This window comes from Gekko japonicus, unplaced genomic scaffold, assembly GCF_001447785.1.
Source record: "Gekko japonicus isolate JY-2015 unplaced genomic scaffold, Gekko_japonicus_V1.1 scaffold408, whole genome shotgun sequence".
In the NCBI taxonomy this organism is placed as follows: domain Eukaryota; kingdom Metazoa; phylum Chordata; class Lepidosauria; order Squamata; family Gekkonidae; genus Gekko; species Gekko japonicus.
In genome coordinates, this window is record NW_015163618.1 from 556,129 (window position 1) to 579,628 (window position 23,500).

At 42.0% G+C, this 23,500-nt stretch overlaps 2 protein-coding genes across 2 annotated transcripts in view; one reads left to right on the forward strand and one right to left on the reverse strand.

Annotated features, from left to right (window-relative positions):
* Positions 1 to 13,383, forward strand: part of ACAD9 (acyl-CoA dehydrogenase family member 9) — a 36,547-nt gene extending 23,164 nt beyond the window's left edge. Inside the window, exons 12-18 of the mRNA XM_015407434.1 lie at positions 1,074 to 1,202; positions 3,491 to 3,570; positions 4,487 to 4,613; positions 9,705 to 9,782; positions 10,306 to 10,434; positions 11,278 to 11,350; positions 13,163 to 13,383. Coding sequence (XP_015262920.1) covers positions 1,074 to 1,202; positions 3,491 to 3,570; positions 4,487 to 4,613; positions 9,705 to 9,782; positions 10,306 to 10,434; positions 11,278 to 11,350; positions 13,163 to 13,263 — 717 coding nt within the window. The 3' untranslated portion in view covers positions 13,264 to 13,383. The remainder of the gene's footprint in view (positions 1 to 1,073; positions 1,203 to 3,490; positions 3,571 to 4,486; positions 4,614 to 9,704; positions 9,783 to 10,305; positions 10,435 to 11,277; positions 11,351 to 13,162) is intronic.
* Positions 13,384 to 14,377: 994 nt separating this feature from the next.
* KIAA1257 (KIAA1257 ortholog) overlaps positions 14,378 to 23,500 on the reverse strand; it is a 63,600-nt gene continuing 54,477 nt past the window's right edge. Inside the window, exons 10-14 of the mRNA XM_015407430.1 lie at positions 22,412 to 22,576; positions 18,301 to 18,513; positions 16,239 to 16,383; positions 15,198 to 15,370; positions 14,378 to 14,876 (exon numbers count right to left, since the gene is read on the reverse strand). Of these exons, the coding sequence (XP_015262916.1) occupies positions 14,709 to 14,876; positions 15,198 to 15,370; positions 16,239 to 16,383; positions 18,301 to 18,513; positions 22,412 to 22,576 (864 nt within the window). The 3' untranslated portion in view covers positions 14,378 to 14,708. The remainder of the gene's footprint in view (positions 14,877 to 15,197; positions 15,371 to 16,238; positions 16,384 to 18,300; positions 18,514 to 22,411; positions 22,577 to 23,500) is intronic.

Consider the following 23,500-nt stretch of genomic DNA (forward strand, 5'->3'; position numbering starts at 1 on the left):
CGATAAAATTCTGGGGAGAACCATTTGTACCATCTTGAGCTTCTTGGCGGAAGGATGAGATAAAAAGCTGATCAGTAGGTCAGAGCTAAATCTGCTGTGGGTGATACCAGGTATATGACTTGCCAGTCCCTAAAGGTTTGCTGATGTGGAGCCATTTATTTCTCCTGTGAATTAGTGTATGGGAATAATGTGGTGGTTTTGTTTGTTTATTTATTATATTTATACCCTGCCCTCCCAGCCATGGCCGGCTCAGGGTGGCTTACAATAACGTAAAAAACTACAATGCATAAAATAGCAATCTTAAAACCATAACAATAACAATATTAAAATATGCTAACAATAATCAATTTCCAATAACAGATATCAATTTAACATTGCGTCTAAGATGGCGCTCAACTACCATGCCATCCTAATGGTCGATCTTGATCTGACATCATATAGGTGGCTCAGGCTGCTTTAAGATTTCCAGGGGCAGGTCATTCTCCCCCGGGGGCAGCTCCTAATCGAACGCCTGGTGGAAAAGCTACGTTTTGTAGGCCCTGCGGAACTGCATAAGGTCCCACAGGGCACTGATCTCCTCCGGGAGCTTGTTCCACCAGAGCGGAGCCACCACCGAGAAAGCCCTGGCCCTGGTTGTAGCCAGCCTGGCATCCTTTGGCCCGGGAAGTGTGAGTCGATGTTGAGACCCTGATCGCAGTGCTCTCTGGGAAACGTGGGGAAAGGCGGTCCCTCCGGTGTGTAAGTCCCTGGCCAAAGTGCAAGTGACACAGTTAGGAGGAGGACTACAACACCTTTCCCCTCCTTTTGACTGTAACCCACATTGCAGGATGTTAATTTTGTTCTAGAGAGCTTAGTGGTGGCCACAGCGAATTCATCCTGCTCCCTGTCTACGGAGTCTGCCTTTTCTTCTACTTAGCCCCAACTTGGGCTTTATTTTTTGATCACATTAAAATGTGACAGCACTTAGAGGAATCTAAGAATAGCGGGAACTGGTTTCCTTGTACTCTGAAATTAAAAGAGGACATGGCGGCTATTTCTGCAATAATAATTTGGGTTGCTTTGCTTACTGGCAGGTGTTTAGTTCTGAAAGTGCATGGGTTTGTGTCAGTGAAGCCTTACAAATCCTTGGTGGCCTTGGTTACATGAAAGATTATCCATATGAGCGCTATCTCCGGGACTGCAGGATACTTCTAATTTTTGAGGCAAGTATTACTTCTCCTGTTATCTAGTTTTAGTTTACTAGCATAAAACTGGGGAAGAAGTACATGATGCTCTAATGACCAGTGTCATTGGATCTCTCCCCTATCCCAGATACAGTCCTGTGTTTGATACCTTTTATTATGAGGTGGTTGCCATGGCATATAGATTGTGGAAGGTGGCTCTACCCCACTGGCCATGCATAGGATGCCAGGGTAGCAGCTGCTCTGTAAGTTAATGCTTGCTCTGTCACAGCAGCCAGAGCACACCATTTGGACTGGTGTGCCTGATATTTCAAAAATGACATCTGTGCATTTCCCTCTAGTCATTGATGTTGACCCATTCACTTTGGAACCATTTTGCCTTGCTTGTTGGAACAAAAGCAATTAAGTGTTGCAGCAGAGACCCCTGTTTAAAAGGTGTTTTGTTTACCAGCTCAGTGGGATTCATAGATGCAGAACAGGATTAGGAGCATGAGAAATACATAAGCCCATGGACTAAACTGCAGCATGCAGACCTGGCTGGGAGGGCTTCTTGACCCCCCAGGGTCTGCTTGAGGTGGGGACAAAGACAGAGGATCAGCCGAGGAGGTAGGAGCTAAGTACTCTGCCCCACCTCGGCCAGTCCTGGGCTGGCTTCTCCTGCAACTCAGTTTAAATTGAGCTGCAAGAGGAGCCCACCAGCTATTCAGTATTGCTGGATATACCAAAATAAAAGCAAAAAAATAAAATAAATAAATGACTGTATGCGGGCTCAGCTATCCCGGTAGCCAGTCAGATTCTCTGATCTGTATTTGGTTTAAATAGTGCCTGAAAAATACCGATACAGCATTTTCCAGGTATGTTTTTGGCTCAGTTTATGCTGAATGTACATCCCTAATAGTAAATGGGGGAAGGTAAAAACGTCAAATACTCTGTAGACTCTGAAGTTTTCATATTTCTGTATTCACTAGTTACTGGGACTAAAATTTGGAAGAAACTGTTAAGCAGTGTTTGGCCATCCAGGTTCACCAGGCCATCAGATGATCCACTTTCATCGATTAGTTGATATCAGCAGCTCTAGCTTGGATCTAAATGCTCACAAATGCGTTTGCTGCCAAGCATAATTTTGCTTATAATTAAAAGCTAATGTGTAAAGTGCTTCCGTTTTACTTGCCATACCCAGTCAATGTATATAATAATTTTAATTAGCTAGTTCAGCCATCTGTTCACTTTGAAAGGTTTAATTGCCATAGCAACACCTACTAAAAGCATAGTGCTCTTAGTCTATCAGAATTTTATTATATCTTTCGAAATCGAACACTTTTAAAATGTAGGTGCTTTGCTTCTAGGACTTTACACAGGTGTCAAATTGTTCTTTCAGCTTCCAGGTTTTGGAACATTTATGTTGCCTGCTTTACACATAAGCTACATGATTTCTTGATGTGTACCTTAAGAAAAAAAGTGCTATGCTGGAAACTTTGCAAAACTACCGTGAGCTCTCCCTTTGCTTGCCAGATAATTGCAGACAGAAAATTGTTAGTGTGTCACACAACCATATAATAGAATCTGAGAATGATAAAAGGATTAAAACCAGTATTGTTGTTCCTTCCAACATGGTGTTCTATGTCATCAATTTCAATATTTCAAAGTCTTATTAAATATAATTATTTAATAACAACTTCTGTGTTACTCCCAGTTTGAAGAGGGATTGGGGCGAGCTCACCTGGAAGGCATTTAAAGGGACTTTAAAGGCCTTCTAAGTTCTCCAAGCTGTGGAGTCGCACAGCTTGAAGAAGGCATTTAAAGGGATTGCAAAATGGGGACACCTTTGGGGGCCCATAGAATTGGTTATAATGGAGTTGAAAATATTTGGGAAATTCTGATATTTTTGCGTTCAAAATTCTGATATTTTTCAGGCACACCCCTAATCTACATCTTCAGATAAGTTTCAGTAATCAACAGCAGGAAGAATTCCATCTGCTAGAAAAATCACTATTAGCTAAAATCAGCCTTTCTCATAGTTTTTCTCAAATGTGTACAACTTGTGCCCCTCATCCTAGAGATTCTACGTCATGTTTCATGCTGATTAGTCATATTGTCTTGATATATATGTATAATTAAATTGATTTTAACTGAGAATGCTTTGTGTCTGAACTATATAACAACTCCTGTGGTTTTATGCTGATAAGGATTTTCATTCTTACAATCATCTAATTGCAACTTCTTGAGGGAAATAACACCGCATACACTAGTAAATAACTGTTTGGCAAATTCATGTTTAGATAGTCTAAAGAAAATCTGATCTTTTTCAGGGAACAAATGAAGTTCTACGAATGTATATAGCTTTGACGGGAATGCAGCATGCAGGCAAAATCTTAACTGAAAAGATCAAGTATGTCCAGTTTTGAAACAAACCTCATAGATGAATAACTGTCAAATGCAAAATAGGAATTATTAGTAGATGTTAACAGATATAGAAGGGAGGATTGGACCAAGATTTTGTTAAATTTTAATTTAACTGCTCTCATTTTTTATAGAGTAAAGAATTCCATAGATTCCTTATTTGATATATTTATGTAGTTCCTTTCTGCTGTTGCATTCAAGGTAGTTTACAGTTCAAGATAACTGCCTACACTAGAATGCAGGCTACACAAAAAGAAAGGTGGTCAGGAAAGAAAGAAGGCAAGAATTAAATCTCAATATAAACTCTTTTAAAATAGAAATTAAGAGAACATGCTACAACATTGTGTGTTCACTACAAACGTCCTGTTCTGATTTCATTAGGAAATACCACCAAAAAGACACTTGGACCCAGTTGGTAAATTACAGTTTTGTAAATTACAAATCTTGTAAATTTTGTAAATTACAGTAATTGCAGTTGTGGTGTGCCTTTCTTGTTGTTTACATATGCAAGCCTCCTTGAAATCAATATAGGTTACACAGCAGCAGTTCTGAATATTTTGAGATCTCACTGCCATCTCTTGATTGTTAATGTGCAAGCAGTAGTGGCATGCTAAGCACATTCACCCAGTGGATGAGTTGACTGAGGCACCATTGCCATTGGTGTCTGAAGAGTGGGAAGCTTTACATGTAGAGAATTTTGTACAAATGGAAATTATTTGGAATAAAATTGGAAGAATTTTTTGCGGAAATGGTTTCTGCCATTAAACTGTACAATTAACTATTTATAAAAGAGACTGATTAATTTTGGAGAAATTTTCATAAGTTTGTCATAAGTTTGTTTTTCATAAGTTTGTCATAAGTTTGTTTTTCATAAGTTTGTCCCTATATATTTTTTAACCCTACAGGGAAATCAAGAAGGGAAATGTTGGCACGGCATTTGGAATGTTTATTGACAGGCTCCATGACAGCATTGGCCGAAAAGTAGATTTAGGACTTGTTGGTAAAGATGGAGTAGTACATCCCAGTCTAGAAGTAAGTTTTGCATGCAGGTATTGTCGTATCTAAAAGAGTGGTTTTTATTTTCCAAAACTGTGTTTCTCAAAATACTAGGTTTTTGATTTTTAGTGCCAATTCAGTGTCAAATTCCTCCATGAGATCATGTATACAGATACATACCTGGGTTGACAAATGCTAGTGTGAGCTAGGCTGTACACACTCTTGTGTAGCTTCCCTGCATGGACGTCTGCTTTCCTCCACAGGATTGTTTACCACATCCACGGTTGCATGGTAGAAATGGCTGCTGTCAGGTTATCCTTGGAATTTTATTCATGGAACTAAAGCCAGTCTTTGCAGCCTTCATGGTGTGACAAATGGTCTGTCCAGGGGAGCTGCCTCCGCCAGAGGCTTGTTTTTCTTCAGTCCAAAGCACTCTCCAGTATTTTATTTTAACTGTTAAAATTGAGTCCTTTTTTGGGGGTCCAGTTTTCCCTTCCTTCTTTCCAAGCAGAACACTAACCCTAACTAAAGATCAGCATGCAGCAGTGGGTACAAAATGACAGAATATCTAACATTAGCCTTTTGATTTCTCATAACTACTCTTCGAGAGTGCATGCTTTTGTCACACATGTCTTCAGAGAAAGTCCTGAGCCTGTTCTCATGAGCATTGTGCCATTTAGGTTGTTACGCCCTGTTATGCCTCTTGGCACACCTCGTCTTCCCACTGTCTGCTTCAGCTACTCTGAACTGTATCATTCACACTGTAATCTATAATGGCACAAGGTTTGATTTGTGGGAAGATCAATAGCAACTGTGAGGTTTCTTCTCCAGCTATGACACTGATACTTACTTTTTTGTCCTGTTCAGATCCAGGTGAGAGCTGGCATTTGGACTGTAGTGCTGAAGTGTGATTTGTTTTTTTGGCGGGGTCTTTGTATCACCTGCTGGATGGGAATGTGTTTGGTGGAGTAGAATGGGACAGGGGATGGTGCCACAATGAATAGGGTGTGGGGAAGGGGAAATGTGGTGGTGGAAGAACAACAGGTGAAGGAAAGGGACCTCAGACATTTGTGAGCTGCTGCCCCTTCTGATTCTTCATCCAGCTAGGGTGATGCTGATGACCATATCAACATCCTGCTTGAACTATAACAACATGATTTAAATGCTAGGTCAATTACAGGCAAAACAGCAGCCATCCAGGTTTTAATTCTGGAAGAGGGGGCTGACCTGGCATATATCACTGAGACTTGATTGGGGGAGGGGAAATGGGGTTAACCTCTCTCAACTGTGCTCCTTGGGATACTCAGTGATGCCTCAGTATAGGCCTGGCAGGCATGGAGGAGTTGTTGCTATAGTCGGTTGAGATTCTTCTCCCCTGCCTTGATGCCCTTCTTGGGCATTTTTGAGAATGTGTATCTAGTATTGGGAATTTGAGATAGGACTGGAATTTTGTTGGTGTACCACCCACCCTGCGGCCCAATCTGTCTCCCTGCCTGAGCTGGTGTTGAAGACTCCTAGGCTAGTTGGGGAGGGGGCAAACATCCATGGAAGACTACCCTGTTAGGAGTGACTCAGAATTTCATGTTCTTCATGACGACCATGGGCCTGTCTCAGGGAATAACAGGCCCCATACACTGTGCAGGTCACACTCTTGATCTGGTGTTCTGCTGTGGGAAGAAGACGATCTGAAGTTGGGGAAGTTAAAGATAGTCCCCTCCTGTCATGGTCAGATCACTACTTTTTGGGGCTTAGGCCCAGAGGGATACCAAGACTCCTCAGGGGTGGGGGATCCATTTAGATGATCTGCCTCCATAGCCTGATGGATACAACTGGTTTTCAGATGGCATTAGGAGATGTTCCTGCTGCTATGGTTGTCACTCCTGTTGATGCCCTGGCTGACCTCTGGAATGAGGAAATGAAATGATCGCTCCTAGGTGTTCTCTCTCAAGTCTAAGAGCCCAGGCAGCCCCTTGATTTATTGAAGGACTGTGGATGATGAAAAGACAATGAAGGCGCCTAGAGCAACTATAGAGAAAGTCCTGGAATGAATCCAACAAGGAACAGGCTAGAACTCATTGTAAAGTCTACTCTGTGGCAGTGATGGTGGCAACAAAGCACATGTCTCCACCATTGTTGCATTTGTATAGTGTCTTCCAGGTGGTTAGGGCCTATTGGGTTCCAGCCTACAGGAGGAGGTAGTCTGCTGTGCAGCCCACTGTGATCATTTTGCTAAGCGTTTTGCAAATAAAGTATGTGGCATTTGTCCCATCTTGGACTCCACATTAGCAGTGACAGGATTGGATGGTCTCAGGATGGCAATGTCTCCAGTTGTATTGGGTATCTTCCAATATGTCCAGTCTGAGGTTGTGGACAAGATTCTTGGAAGTTTGAAATCTATCACCTGCTTTTATGACCCATGCCCCTCCTGGCTCCTTAAATCTGTGCGGAGGGCAGGGCACTCGGTTCAGGAGACAGTGCCTCCCTGAGAGGAGGTGGTCACCCCTGTCTTGAAATGGGCAGTGGTTCATCCACTCCTAAAGAAACCTACTCTGGACCCAGGAGAGTTGAATAAGTACCATCCAGTCTCAAATGTACCATTCTTGAGCCAGGTGATTGACCGAAAGGCTGCTGGGCAACTTTAGGGATTCCTACCTGGAGCAGACTGTTTGGATTCATTTCAACCTGGTTTTGGGTCACATGGTTGCCCTGGTGGATGACCTGCACTGGGAGATGGACCAGGGGACTGCAACCCTGGTCATTCTCCTGGGCTTTTCAGTGACTTTTGACACTATCAGTCATGATACCCTTCTGGAACACTTTTCAGTGTTGGGACTGGGAGGCCCTGTTTTGCAGTGGTTTTGGCCCTACTTCAAAGTTAGGTTTCAGAGTGCGGTGCTGGGGACTGCTGCTCTGCCCCTTGCTCTCTAGCCTACAAACTCCCACAAGATTCTGTTTTGCCCCCGTGCTTTTCAACATTTACATAAAGCTGCTGGAAGAGGTCATCCAGAGAGCTCTGCTAAGTTGGCACCAATCTGCAGATGAGACTGAGCTCTATCTGACACTCCCAGCAGATCACCGGGAGGCTATAGAAACTCTGAATGGGTTCCTGGAGGGAGTTGTGGGATGGATGAAGGCTAACAAACTGAATCCCAACCAACTAGAGGTGCTACTGGTTGAGGAATCTGCTGTTCTGGCTGGTGTAACACTCCCCCTAAAGGAGGTTTGTAACTTGGAGGTACTGCTGGACCTAGGCTTCCTGTTGACCGAGTTCAGACTGGCAGTTTGCCCCAATATATGCGCGTTTCAGAAAAGTTCCACAACTGGATTAAATGGGCTGTTCACACAGGCACATCTGTCAGGTGTTCCCCACCCGTACGCAACCCATCTTGTAACGCTTCGCTCCCGAGTTTAAAAGATACCTGGTGAAAGTGGTAGCAAACCCTGGAAAGCGCAATTATCCCATGTCCATCCCGCACCAACAAAGTGTGAATGCCAAAAGCCACATTTTTCTTATGCACTCATGCGCATAAATGCATCTCTCCAGATTACAAAAAAAGAAAGCCACACCTTACAGACGTGCCTCCGGACCAAGTGTGAATGCTCCCTTGCACCTCCTCCTGGTATGCTCCTGCATCAGTCGCTGCAGTGTGAACGGGAAAACTTGGAACAGTTTGTTCTGGGTCTTTTTTGCCACGACTCCCTCCCGCTTCAAACTGCCCGTCTGAAGTCAACCGTTGGATAAACAGGTGGCAGTAGTAGAGAGCCAGCTGCAGCCTTTCCTGGGTGGGAAAGATCTTGCCACTGTGATACATGTCCTGGTATTTAGATTACTGCAGCATACTGTCCGTGGAGCTGCCATTGGAATATGTCCATAAGCTACAGTAGATGCAGAATGCCACAAGGATGTTGACTGGAGTGGGGACCATATCACCTCAGTCTTATTCCATCTGCAGTGGCTCCTAGTTTGCTTCCGGGCCCAATTTAAGTTACTGGAATTGAACTTTAAAGCTCTACGTGGCTTGAAACCAGTATACCTAAAGGACCACTTTCTCTCATATGAACTTGCCCATCTACTCCCATTCATTTTCAGACACCCTCCTTTGGGTGCCCCTGCCACCTGAGGTTAGATGGGTGGCAACTTGAGAAAGGGCTTTCATCTTGGTGATGAAACTTTGAACTCCTTCCCCAGATTCATCTGTCTCCCTCTATCATTGTATTCTACCAGCAGGTGAAGGCCTTTTTGTTCTGTTCGGTGTACCCCAGTAACTGCTGGCCCTCCTCCCTTATTGTGTTACGTGTGTTTGTATGTTTTTATTGAATTACTTTTTAAAAAAATTCTGTTTTAATGTTGAAAAGTTTTAATATTTTGATGTCTGCCGCCTCAGAAACCTTGTTTGGGTGGGAAAGCAGCACAAAACTGTTATAAATAAATATCACTAGAAATTGGAGTTTTGCCGGATACAGTAATAGTACATACATTTGCTGTTACAGCTAATGGTTCTTTACATGTTGACTGAAATAGCGGCCTCTCAGCATTTCTCCAGTTTTTGAAACTTGTGCATTTGTTCTTGACAAAACAGGTGCTTGTAAAATAGCCTTTTCCCTGTGGCATTTCCCCTTATGAGAGACTTCTCGGCCATCTTTTTTGCAAAAGGCAATACTGACGTCACATTCGGCCTCCCACACTATCTCAGTGAAGCTAAAATGGGAGAGAGGAGAGGGTTGTAAGATGCTTTGGGTCCCAGTGGGGAGAGAGGTGGGGTATAAATAGAATAATTTACCTTTGCTTACTGTTCTGTTCCCCCCCCCCATACACACACACGTTTTAAGAGGAAAACATATTTAGAGACATTTACTATAAAGCATAATACAGATCAAACAGAATGCTAAATGGTAATCTCCACTGTGGTCTGGCACACAGAAATTTCCTGCCAAATGTTTTGGTAACACTGTATGCCACTCGTAGAGTAGGAAGCAACTGGAAGCCCACCCAGTCAAATCCAACTCCCAAATACTACCAGGTTCTCCCCACTTCACCCGTACTAGTTGTTGACCTGTAGGCAAGAGGAGTTAAGGGAGTATTTGAGGATTCAAACATCCTGAGCATCACTTCGTTTTCTTTTGCAGGAAAGTGCCAAAAAACTTGAACAGAATGTGTACTATTTTGGAGTTACAGTAGAAGGCTTACTGAAAAGGTTTGGCAAGGTAACCAGGGTTTTCTGATAGGGAACCTAACCAGATAGTCCTGCTACTAAAGAAGTGAGGTCTGACTCATGAAAGCTTATGCTGAAATAAACTTAATCTTCTTAAAGGTGTCACATGACTCACATGTATACCCTTCTGAAATGTCGCTCAAAAATGAGTTCCATTTTCATTCTACAATAACGAAAGCTATAATGTGTATGCTTGAAAAACTCTCTTCTAGCCCAATAAATAACCTTTCAAGCTGCAGGGCACCATAAAAACACACACACTTAAAGATCACGTGTCAGAAAGAAGAGAAAATCAATCTACGTTTATTCAATAATCTGAATGGTAGAGCAGCCTCTAGTACCGTGTAAAATGAAATAATACTACCATTTTTGCTCATTGGATATATGAATACAGATAAAAAAGGATTTGGTATCTTGATCTTTTGAAGCCTGCTTCATTGGGTGCTTCAGCAGTTCAGAACGATGACTGACTGAACTATTTGCATGCGTGCTTTCTTTGTTTTGTTTGGTGCCAGACTATTGTGGATGAGCAGCTGGTTCTGAAGAGAGTGGCAAACATCCTCATTAATCTGTATGCAATGACAGCTGTTCTTTCCAGAGCTAGCCGATCCATCAGTATTGGTTTGCGGAATCATGATCATGAGGTGAGTGCACCTGTGGTTTCTCTGACTGTGACTAATGTGGCAATCAGACCTTTCAGCATGAATGACAGTGTATTAAGTAGACGTGGGTACTAGAATATTTTTTACTGTTGACATCAGCCAGATAGTTGCATTTGTACATTTTTAAAAATTTATCACATGTTCTGTTGCAAAAGCACCCTATTAACAGATTCTATTATTTCACTACGAAGAAAATGTAATTGGGGCATTAATTGTGTAAATTGTGCCCATCATCCAAAGGCAGTTTGTGCTTAGTATCCAATAGGATGAGGCTAAGCCAAGGAGATCGACTACAATTAGGCCTCACTTTGAAGCATTCCGGCTACAGTTTTATGTTCTCCTAGCAGAACCTAGAACAATCATGTATAAATACTAACACACGGATACCACAGTAAGGTTGCTGCACAACATACACAGTAAGTTGTTGAAGTTGCTCAGAATTTGGTTTTACACCATAAAATGGCTGATGGGTAAGTGTAAGTTACAGAGGGCTTCTTCATGAAGTTTGTGCTCCTTAAGTGAAGTGGCATGATCAGGTTCTTACTGCACTGAAGGGCCCAAAATCAGTTCCGTCTCTCTTGTCAGACTTCAGCTGTGGGGGCAACAAAATCTGTGAATAAAAGAGAGATGGTTAATTTCTGTTTACTGGGCACACATACCAAGGTTTATTAAGGATAGAAACTGAATGGGTAGAGCTTACAAGTTCTCTGGTTCCTGATTTGCATCCCTGATTATGAACAGATAACATTTACAATGAGTCACATTTTAATAAAGTATTTACGCAAAAGTAGTATTCAAGCCATTAATGATTAACTTGCTTTCTAGGTGCTACTTGCAAATATTTTCTGCTCTGAAGCTGGTTTCCAAAACAATTATACAATGGCAGAGTTAGACAAAAGTAAGTGTTACAATGTTGCCAATTACCAACATTTTCAGTTGGTAACTAAAAGTTTAAGTGCAAACAGCAGGCACTCTGTGCTATTGCCACTGTTCCCTTTCCTTCAGTGGAAGAGGGCATCATTGTGTGGACTACTTACTACTACATTTGTTTCAGCCATACTGCTATGCTAATTAGCTTTGTTGACAAAAAGTCCCTCCCATTATACTTCTTGCAGGGAAGAGATCTCTGTGACAGAGGAACTCAGCCTGTTTTGTGAGACAGGGTAGTATGGAGAATGGATCACTTTTCTTCCAAAAGTTTACCTTACAGTGGATCTGATATTGCCCTCTTTATATTCCCATCTTGACCACACCCCAAGGGCATACCTTGGAGTTCTGAATCTCTCTACATTTCCTGCCTGCTATAGGAAGAAATAAAGGTTCTTAAGCCACCACCAGATGGATTCAGGATTGTGTCACACTAGCATGTGAGATGTTTGTTAGTGCACACCCCCCCCCCTCACTGTTCACATCTTCTATTCTGGGCATCAAAGCTCTGGTGGAGACTATCTAGGATTAATACTGCTTATTCCCATACAAGTATACTCTTCTACAAGGATGAAAAAAAAGAATGCTAGATTTATCATAAGTTTGTTCTCTTCGGTGAACGCAGAGTATCATACCTGGCTTTGTTAGGAAGGTCTTCCTGTTGAGGATTGGGGGAGTGGGCTCCAACTTGAAGGGTGTTCAGTAGGGGTGTGCAAAAAACCCGGTATTTTTTAGGGTCAGGTATATTGAAACTGAAAAATGTTGGTATTTCCTGATATTCCTGAATCCCAATACCAGTGTGGCATTCAGATTTGGTAAATATTTGGGAAACCCCAATTTTTTTGCTTTCATTATACCCTATGGGGACCATTATAGTCAATGGTCCATTAAAGGGTATAATGGAGAATTGATCCAGAGTTATCTGGGGCTCTTTGGGGGGCTGTTTTTTGAGGTAAATTTGCAGCAAAGCTGATGGTGCCTCTCCTCACCACCAGGAGTCGAATTCTGTGGGCACCCACAGAAGGTGCCCCTATCCTCCATTGCTTTCAGTGGAGGGGAAAGGCATTTAAAGGTCTTGCAGTCCCTTTAAACACCTCCAAGCAGCAAGTTCACCTTCAGAGCTCAATCACTGCAGAGTCATGCAGCTTGGAGGAGGCATTTAAAGGGACTGCGGTACCCTTTAAGCTTGGCTATGTGGCAGTCCCAAAAATCCCTCTGGACCTGGCCATTTCGGATAGCTGAAATTAGCCCCAATTAACAACCAGCTCTAAAAATACCCAAACAATACTGCACACCTCTGGAGTTTAATATAATTTGAGAGATCTCCTGCTCTCTCATTCTGTCTCTATACAGAGCTGTGTTTTGCTGCCATGAGTTGTGGTTCTTCAAGTAATTTTTTTTTTTAATCACGTTTGGAATTTTGTTTATTGTGCAGTGTCCTGGAACTGAAGGGGCTTCCTCCTGTACACAGACCATATAAAGCTAACTAGCATAGCCTTATTTGTGAAAGAGACTGCGTGGAGGAACCTATACAAGGCTAACTTCATTCTGTCTGTATCACAAGTCGTCCAGTGTTTGTCTTGAGCAACAGGGTCTTCTGGTATCCATTAAGAATCTAGCTGTCAGAGCAAGCTTTAGTATGTTGCCCATTCCAATAATTGGTGCTAATGTGGCAGCTGCTAGTATCAGCTGAACAGCTTGTGTTTATAGTTTTGGATTTTTAACAACTTGTTCTCTCAATACTGGCTCTAAACAAACTGTTAATTGTTTCAATTATCTGCAGATGCTCCTGAAAACATGGATGACAACATTAAAAAAGTGGCAAGGCAGGTGCTGGAAAAGAGATCCTATATCTGTTCCCACCCACTTGAAAGAACATTCTGAAGGTGGAAATGGCAACAGGATTGCAGTCTAAGGTACTGCTACATAAGGGCCTCATGGTATTCAGTACCGGGTCCTTGTTTCACTCTTGGTCAAGAGGCAGAATGAACAACTGATACACTGCACAAGAAGAATGTTTTCACAAGCTGTAGTGCAACTTTTATAAACAATGTTCTGTTTATATGCTTGAGTCCAAGTGTGAATCCCAAGATGAGAACCATATAATAGGATGGGGAACGGAACATCTTATTTCTTTGTTTCATTTTTTAGAAACTTGATCCTCATCTGCTAATATCATTTCTAATAATGACACTGATCTAGTCATCTCCATTCTGATGTAACAATAAAGAAGCAAGTTGCTTTCTCCCCCAATCTAGTTCCTAGATCTGGTTTCTAGTTTACTGGTTCCTACTAAACACTGCCTGTGTAAAGCTCTCCTTATACTTAACCTATATAGGGGAATGGCAGCAATAACGTCTCCCTAGCAATGTCATAGTGCCTGAAGTGTTTTCTCAATGTCAGTCTTCACAAGTGAGGTATTTTTGGAGGTTTTTCTCTGCCTGCCAGATAACAATTGACTGCTCATATGAATGTTGAATGTATAGTATCACTGTCTGTACTACCCCAAATTCACCTTCCTCCTGCTTGTCACCTGATGTTGGCATTTCATTCTTCAAAACCCATCTCTCTGGACGTTTCTTCATGTAGTTAAATGAACTGTTATGACTGCTCAATCTGCAAAACAGGAAAGACTTGAAAACTGCAAATAACCACTGCAAAAAAGCATCAAGAGTTTAAGAAGTTGAATATTCATGAGCTGATTTCTTGTTGAAAGCCTGACAATTCAAAGCATGTAGATGGTATTGTACATATCTTAAGAAGAGCTGTATCTTGAAGCTGCTCCGCTACACACACTTACATATCCACAAAGAGAAGTCTTTACAGCTAGCTATTGTTTTCCATTAGAGAAAAAGACAAAGCCTTGCTTTAAAGAGAGTTCTTTTTAACAGCTCAAAGCAGGATTTCCTGGGCTTGCAATCCCAAAGTAATGTGTTCTTAATTTAAACAGGTTATTGTAACTGTAGGTCCTGTTGTGCTATTCAGTAATCCAGGTGGAGCAGAAAACGTAACAAGGCACGCTATTTACTCTAGGGTAAGGCAGAGAAGACAAAAATTAGCTCTCGTTTCTTGCTTTTCGTGCTGAATGCCAACTGACTGTAATGCAACACCCCTGAGCCATAACATGTCATTCTAAGGGTAGTGGCCAAGCCTAATTTTTCTCAAACAGTTTTTTTCACACCAAGTGACCATGTTCCCTTACGTTCCCATGACCAGTTCTTACTGGGAATTGTTTGGGAAGGGACCATTTGTAACACTCGGCAGATATGCGTATTCCAATTTATAAAGCCCTCTTGGCAGTCCTGAATATTGTAGAACAGCTGTGTGACTTACCTGAAGTCTGCTCCTTTCAAAGTTTTGAACACACTGTATTCCCTGTCATGGCAGGGAATGACATTTTTGCTCCACTTCAAGCTGTGAAAATCATCATTGCCTGGGATGAATCCTCTGCAGATGTCACTCTCTACCCTTTCTAGACTTCCCACAACTGGTATATCCTGATGAAACAGAAGCATTTGGTTTCTTCTGTTAAACACAGTCACTGAACCTCTTTAAACTGAGTACATTTTTCTTCGAAGTTCATAATCATAGGCTACTAAATTTACATGAATGGATTCAGCACTGTGTCATTGTTTTGTCCAAAGGCAAATACAAAACTTTGTTTTTTAGCTTGCTATGTACTTGGTTAGCATTCTGACTGAAGGTTAATGAATAAGCCATGTTCCATATTTTGCAACGCATATTAAATCATAATGGCCTCAGGAACAACTGCTCAGTTAGAAGTTCAAAGTCAGAACTCCCTAAGTAGAAGATTTTACCTGTATACTTCTGCCATGGCTCTTCAAGGCCAATTTCACTGGTTTATCTTTGAGGAGGCCTTGGAAGCGGGCTAGCTGGCAACTGGCTTTTGGTCCGCTGGAGATGAGCTCTGTTGCTGGAGAGCACCTGTGAACTTTGAATGCTGTGTTGCAACGTGCATCCTTTTGATGCTCTTTTGTTCACAAATTCGTCCATTGAAAAATGATGCACAGAATTATAAAGCAGGTTTTAAATACAAAGTAACCTTCTGGTAACAAACAGTACACCTATTTTAGTTATGAATGAAACATTTTGTCCATGAACTTCTGAGATTGTCTCTATATAAATCTTCAAGTCTGGGGCCAGCGGTGTGTATGGGGTTACTAAAGACGGCAGCATAGATGGCTTTGACCATTGCTACTGTTCCTGATTTTACAGCTTCCTAAGTTTTAGTTAGCTTTAACTCCTTACCAAGGGCCACAAATCATATTGATATACCCAACTAATGTACACAAAGAGGTGGTGTGTCAACAAAACTACAGGCCTACTATAGGTGTTCATTATTCTGTTTGAATATGTGCATCAGATAATCATGATGTTGCTATTTCCTGTTGTTCTCCCCCCCCCCCCAATTACATTATAATGATGGGATTGAACAATGATGAAAGTGACATCTATGCATGGCAGCAGAAATGTGGGAGCCCCTTTTCCAAGCACTGCTCTAATATTTAAAGGTCTGGAACCATGTGGGTTCTTACTATAAAATGATTACCTGTGCGCATTACACCTGCTCCTTGGGATAATCTCCAACAATGACTGGGATCCCACTTTTGATACCGAGGCCTTTTTAAAAAAAATATGGCATGGGGTGTGAAGGTCTACTATTCAAGGAAAATCCCACTGGGAATACCCAACCCCCTGGGTATGTCTGTCACACCTCTCTGGATCCTAGCATGCTGGATAATGGTCTTATTTTTATACCTGATTTACAGTTTCAGGAATGGGCAGCTTGTCGAATATCTAACATCCTACTGGAAAAGCATATGGAAGGCAGCAATTACCAATAACATAGGTGTCAGGGGCCACAAAGGAATATAAAGGCTTTGTGAAAAGGTCAAAATCAACTTTCCGCTTGTCCCAAGTCCATCTGTCACGATCCAGCACTGGCTTCAAAATGCTTCTATGAAGAATGTTCTCTTCCCATTTCTAAATGAAAATATCAGCCTTTTAGAAAGCATTTCTACTTTACTGCACTTCAGAAAATTCACCAAAACAGCAAAAATCCTAATTTTTTAATATATATGTTATTTATGGTCTGTCTTTCTCACTGAGACCCAAGATGTATTATATAATGTAAATCAGTACAATCACTAGGATTACACTGACCTACATTATGTAATCCACCAACAGGGCCCTGACCGGGATACCTAAGGCTAGTCCAATCTTATCAGATCTCAGAAGTTAAGTGTGGTCAGCCCTGGCTAATACTTGGATAGGAGACCACACCAAGGAAGTCCAAGGTTGCTATGCAGAGGCAGACTATGGCAAACCACCTCTGTTCATCTCTTGCCTCGAAAACTCTATAGGGTTACCATAAGATGGGCTGTCTAAAAAAAAAAAAACCACCAATAGGATAAGGAGACACCTAAATACAACTAGGATTGCAGAAATTTGAAATAACATGTAAATATTAAACAAGAAAAGTTAGATAATGCAACAAATGTTCTTATGTAAGTAGAAATACAATGTAGTGCGTGCAAGATGAAAACATACAGCAAAAGATAATACACAGTAGTAGTAGTAATCTACAGTCCCATTCCTTCTATTGAAATGTTTTCTTGAATCCTTCTGTTATAACACAGCCCTATTCCTTTATAAAAATGCTGTCTTCAACACTTCCACTTTATATTGTCAAAAGACAAAGGTGTGGGAGCCTTCCTAACCTCATCAAGCAGGTGGGGGCAGCTACAGAGAAAATGTGTATGGGCAGATGATGATCTTGCACATTTACAGGGTACCATGTGTAGAACGCCATGTTCAGTTCAATGAAGTCATGGCAGAGCACAGAAGGCGAGGTGGCCCTGCACATATGAGGGTCAGTTTCTAGACCCCTTTGTTGTGGAGACATATGCCTCTCCCTAAGCTACAGGGGGTGAGCCTTAGCTGTAGTTTTTAAAAACGAAAGCTGGGAATTCAGAGAACCTGGCAGGTATGCTACTGTAACATTATAGAACTGTAATAATTTTCAATTACTGATTTAAAAACACAAACATTGTAAAAGCCCACAATAGTGTGGGGAGGTGGCTGCTGCTGGGGAATTGGGGTAGAGAAAATGTGGGGAAATCATCTGTGTGGAAGCTCCACTGCTGCAGTGTGTCAGCAACTGCGCTAACAAAACCTCATTCCCAAGTGAAAAAACAGCATGAAGAGATGCAAATCATTCTCATGTCTTTATTTGCTTAATTTATGCCTCGACCTTCTCCCCAGTGGGAGCCCAACGTGGCTTACATCATTCTTGTCTTCTCCATTTTATCTTCAGAAGAACCCTCTGAGGTAGATCAGAGTGCATATGGGCTAAGTGTCTGTGAATGGCCTAAATAGGCTCAGCAAGCTTCCATGGCAGAGTGGGGATTTTGAATTTTGGTCTCCCAGATCCCAGTCTGACACCCCCACCACTACAGCGCTCTGGCTCTGCATTCTTAAAGCTGAGGAAATGGATTAAGTGGGGGAACTACAGTATCTAACTTGTGCACAGAAGGCACATGACGTTTTCCCAAGTTCTCCATTCCTGCACGGATGGTTGGAGACAGGCCATTATTTGTGTTGATGGTCCAAATTTTTTTTGCATAGTAACGTTAAATGCAGGCATGAAGTATCTAAGTATTTCCACTGAATCTGTGTAACTAAAATAATGTCCAAGCCTGCTCTGATTTCTCGACTGGCTCTACTGCCACCATGAACTGGAGTAGGAAAGGATCTGGAGCTTGGAGTGGGGAGACAGATGCGTTTAGATAGGTGCCTTCAGTATAATACTCACTGGACATTGTTCTAAGAATAAAATGCCACTCTGCATAGATTAAAACACAGCAAAGAAGGATGTAGAAATTTAAAACTCATAGTTACCTCTCTTAGCTCCGCTAATCGTGCCTCATCAGGCATATGACAAGGCATGTTGGATTCGAAACTGCTCTTAAAGCCGGGAAATACAAACCCTTGTGATGTCAGCCACTTCCTCTTTGAAAGGGCAATGGATTCCTTTAGTGTACTATCCTTATCCACTGGATCAAACATGGCAGACAGATATTTGTCAGAATAAGCGTACCTTTTCCCTGGTTCCTAAGGAAGATAACCATTATTAAGTATTTCTGCATGAGTTCTTATCCCCTTGAGTTTATCATAGCCCTATGAATTTAAAAGCTAAACCGCATGGTCACCCTTATCCATTCTATGCATCTTTGCTACTATTGAACAGATATGAATCCAAATCTGGAGGCTGCTAAGAACCACAGTAGCTTTCTTGTCCTCAGGCTGTCTCCTTAAATTTCCATTTATTTACATATATCCTGCCTCTATCTTTGCTCAAAGGGGAGGAGCTGATCATAAAGAGAAAACAATATAAATAAAACCGTTCATTCTCCTCTCCTCCATCTTATCCTCACAACAACCCTGTGAGGTAGTGTGACGGTCAGGAGCTGTTCAGCCCCTGGAGGGAAAAACAGCCACTCAGCGGAGCTCAGGGGAGTGCTGCTCCAGCATCCCATCAGCTTTCAGAGGAGGGACAGAACACTGGAGGGAAGACCAGTGGCAGTCAGTTTTAGGGTCTGCCTCAGCAAGATGGCAAACGTTTTGAAGAGTAGCTCTGCCCTTCAGAGTGGCAGAATGGTGAAACTCTACCTCTGGGAGAGGTCAGAGTGCCCGTGATGAGCAAACCTCGTCCCATTTAGTCTGACACTTAAGAAAGGGCAGGCTGGTGTGGATGTGTGCGCGTGTGTGAAAGGATCCAACCCGGTGGCTAGTTAGTGAAAGCTCGTTTGTAACCGCGAGCATTAAAGAGATTTCATCACATCACATAACCTTGTTTTGTTGAAACTCCTGCTTCCATTATCACTCTTCATGCTTAATACAAAACTTACGTCATAGTGACCCAAGCTACCATAAGAGCATCTTGTAACTGAGGGAACGATTGATATCATGCAACCAAACTGGTTCCCAAAGGAGCTGTGTGGATCCCCTTGGTTTAAAGAAAGGGCCTGTCACTGGTAGGTTAGGCTGAGGGCGTGTGACTGGCGTAAGATTACATGGCAGACTGGGGACTCAAACCTGGACCTCCCAGATCCTAGTTCAACTACATCACACTGGCTAAACGACTAGCTCTTCCCTTGAAGTCCTGCAACTGCACTGTTTCCCTTTCAGACACAACCAAACTGCTCAAGCTGATAGTATCCTGCCCAGGAAATACCATTTTTTTTACAAATTAAAAATAAAGCAGTTGTGTGTTTCGGGTTTTGTGTGTGTGTGTAATGAATGGGTTGCTGTTGGTCTATGCACAAATAAGAGCATGATGTCATATGGAAACATGAAGGGGGAAAAACCCATACCAGTCGGGTGGTTGAAATGTGCAAAGACCTTAGGGTGGCATCAGTTCTCTAAAATATACTTCAGTTAAGAAACAGCCTCTTACAAATAGAAAGAAGCTAAAATCTCAGAAGCTTTAGTGAAATAATGTGGCTTTAAAAGGCCTGTGGGATTTAGTCAGTATAGGTGCCTATTCTGAGGCAGACTGTTGCTGGAACAAGCTTCTGGTGTCAAGTTACAGCATCTTTCCAAGTTCCAATATAAACAAGGCCAGAGGAGGTTTCAGAAACTGAGTGTGAACAGGTCAGGGATCAGGTATACCAAGAAATCAGTCAAGGCAGTGCTGGCAAGTTCAGCATCTATTACCCACCAGCTCCTCTCTATCACCCAACTTCTCTCAGGAGAGTTTATAGCCACCAGCCTCTCAGTAACAATCCTGCAAAGATTCATCTTCATTATCAGCTGGCGCTGAGAAGTGAGGTGTGCACTCCAACACTTAACTTGTAAGTCTGTTCTCAGCCTTCTTCTGTGGTATTCCAAGGGTGCTGGTGACCGTAGGAAAGTGGGGATGGGTGGTTGGCCTTCGAAGGCCCGATCAGAGCTGGAGGTTGAAGGTGATTCTATACCAGCTTTCAGCTGCGAGCCAGGAATGCCTACACTTCATTCCCCTGCTGGCTGGCTCCTGTGGGTCGCAGGCTGGCTACACAGGGCCCCTCCTCCTCTGAGGAGTCCTCACTATTGCCGGACCCTGATTGGTCCATGGATAGTGCCTTTCACATCTCCTCTGGAAGATTATTCCAAAGGGGTGGGCACCACCACAGAAAATGTTGAGGCACTTACAGAAACAAAATATACCTCCCTTTAAAAAGTCATTTTTTAAAAAAAGTTACTGGCACAAGATAAAGTTAGCTGGGGGTAAGGAGAGTCTACGCACAGTTAGTACAAGGAGAGAACCATCCCAGTGCTCATGTTTTTTGCAAATTTAATTAAATTAGATAAAAATAATGGGACAGTCAAGAATATGAAAGGTCTCTGTATGCCTTAATACTATCAGGATTGTACAAAAGAACAAGACTGAGAACCCTGAAATGTCATCCCATCAGCATATGACTATGACAGTTATAGGCACAGTAACCAAAATTCACAAAGGCTTAATAAAACTTGCCTCTATTATCAATACTACTGCTTTTCATTTGGAGGAAGAAGTGCTTTACTATGCTACCCCAGACCTTTGAACCATGAGTCTGGGGATACTGTGCAGAAGCTCATGCTCTAGGGATTCTCGTCCTCTCCAAGATCTTGTTTCCTGTATGAGAAGACACAACCTTTGTCTAACTGAACCAGAAAGAAATGTGTTTTTTCTTTCTTTTCCAACCTTACTGGCATCAAGGGGGGGACAAGGGGTAGATAGGAAGGAAATTCAAAAGAAAAAAGAAGCCAAACTATCTATTTGGGTCAAAGGTAGCCTAGCTTATTACAGAAAGGCAGAGCTAAGGCGGGGGGAGGGGGGGACTTGCTCTCTCTGTCAAGGCAGAATGTGAACTGGGTCAGGACTCTCCATTGTAGATGAGACAGGAAATCTGCCCTCCACGTCCAATGGGAGGAATAATTCTCGGTCAATGAGAGTACCTTTCATAACGCTGGAAAAGAGCATTACGGCAAGTCTAAATGTTTCATTCAAAAGAGTTAAGATCAGCAACCCAACCCTGTCCAAGTTAACATCCATCCAAAACAGCACTATCTTGTACCGGAGACAAAGCTCTAGAGAAAACCTCTATTTGTTGGTACAGAAAACCTTAGGATCTTAATGATGCAACATTAATCTAGTGAACACAATACTGCGCATTAAAAAAATCAAGAACTCAAGTCCATCTTCTTTTCGCTTACAGATTATTTCCAACTTTACCTTGGATTTGTTTAAATATTTATTAACAATCTGGCCATCGTGTAAAACTGCTAAGGTGAGTGATTCAAACTAAAATAATAGCCTGTCCATAATGAATTCTACTGAACCATGATTGCTCCATTTATTAAGATCTCCTCTTATCTTCTAAATTGATACATCAAAGTCAGATTTCTACCAGTTTCACATCTAGCTTCACTTCCTGTTTCAAAAAGGATATGTTTCGATATGCTTTCATGTATCTTATAATCTGGCATGTTGCCATAGTCATCAATAATCTTAAAAAATACATCCAAGTGCATACAGAGACTGTTCTAGATGACAGAGGGCATCCCTATTTAGTATCTTATAACCTTACAGCTAACTGATGGATCTCACTTGCATTATCCAGGAGTTCCACATCAGATTGCTGATTACAATATCCTTTCCACCATGCAAGAGGAGACATACATATAAATAAGAATTTTATCTTCTGTTTTGATTTGACCTGCACAGCCAATCTGGTGAATTCATAACTTTATTTTTTTTTAGTTATTATGTATTTGTGGTTTTATTCCCCCCCCCATTACAAACTAACAAAACATTTATGTAATCAGTCACAAAATTCTTAATCATAATCATCTGAAAATCATCCATTCATTATTATTACTTCTAAGAGCAGTGAATTTTCCCACAGAACAATTAAAAAGCACTAGAAAATTTCCTGTCTCACATCTCTGGCTAGCACCAAGAATGAAGCTAGTCCTGTTTTCTTACCAGTGCCATCTCCTGACGAAGCATATGCTTTGCGATTTCTGCAGAATTCAATTTCTGAATGCTGTAGTTGAAGACAGACTTGCCATCAGAAGGGAGAGCTCTTATAACACCAGAGGTCTCCTTTTGCATCATCTTACTAAGCAGGTTCACATTCTCAATATTAGCCTGAAATAAAAGTTAACATGCTAACTGGTTAATTCATTAAAGAAAACAATGCACTCTGGAAGATAAGCTTTTTTTTTTTTTTACATTATTGATTACTCCACCGTTCTCTCCAATGTCGACCTAAAGCAATTTACATCATTCTCTTCTCCATTTTATCCTCACAGTAACCCTGTGACATAGTTAAGCTGAGAGTAGGTGACTGTCTCAGGGTCACCCAGCATGCTTTCATGGCAGAATGTTCAAACCTGGGTCTCCCAGATTCCAAGTCGGCACTCTAACCACTACAAGACAACAGAGGCAAAGCCAGTGAGTATGAAAGGCAGAATAATAAATATCATATCTGGAATGTATGGTTGACATAACACCTTGAACTCATAAAGATAGGTTTAAAAAGGTAAAGGTTCCTTTGCTTGAAAGCCAGTCGAATCCGACTCTAGGGTTGCGGTGCTCAACTCCGTTTCAAAGCCGAAGAGCCAGCGCTGTCCGAAGACATTTCCGTGGTCATGTGGCTGTGGCATGACTAAACACCAAGGCACACGGAACGCTGTTTCCTTCCCACTGAAGTGGTACCTATTTATCTACTTGCAATTTCTTGCTTTCGAACTGCTAGGTTGGCAGGAGCTGGAACTAGAGATGGGAGCTTACTCCGTCATGGGGCAACTCGGGTCTTGAACTGCTGAACTACCGACCTTCCACAGCGTGTATTCGCAGTGCTAGGTACATGATCTACTGATGCTATGCACAATCCAAAGTAAGGAGTGGTACAAACAAATGACCTTGCCGCAACTGAGAACACACAAGTTGTAAATCATGAGAGGCAGAACAAAGAAAAGACCGAGCTCCCCTTGAAGGAACAGGTCTGTTGTCTGGGGGTGCTCTTAGACCCAGGCCTGTCGCTGGATAAGCAGGTGGCAGCTGTGGCCA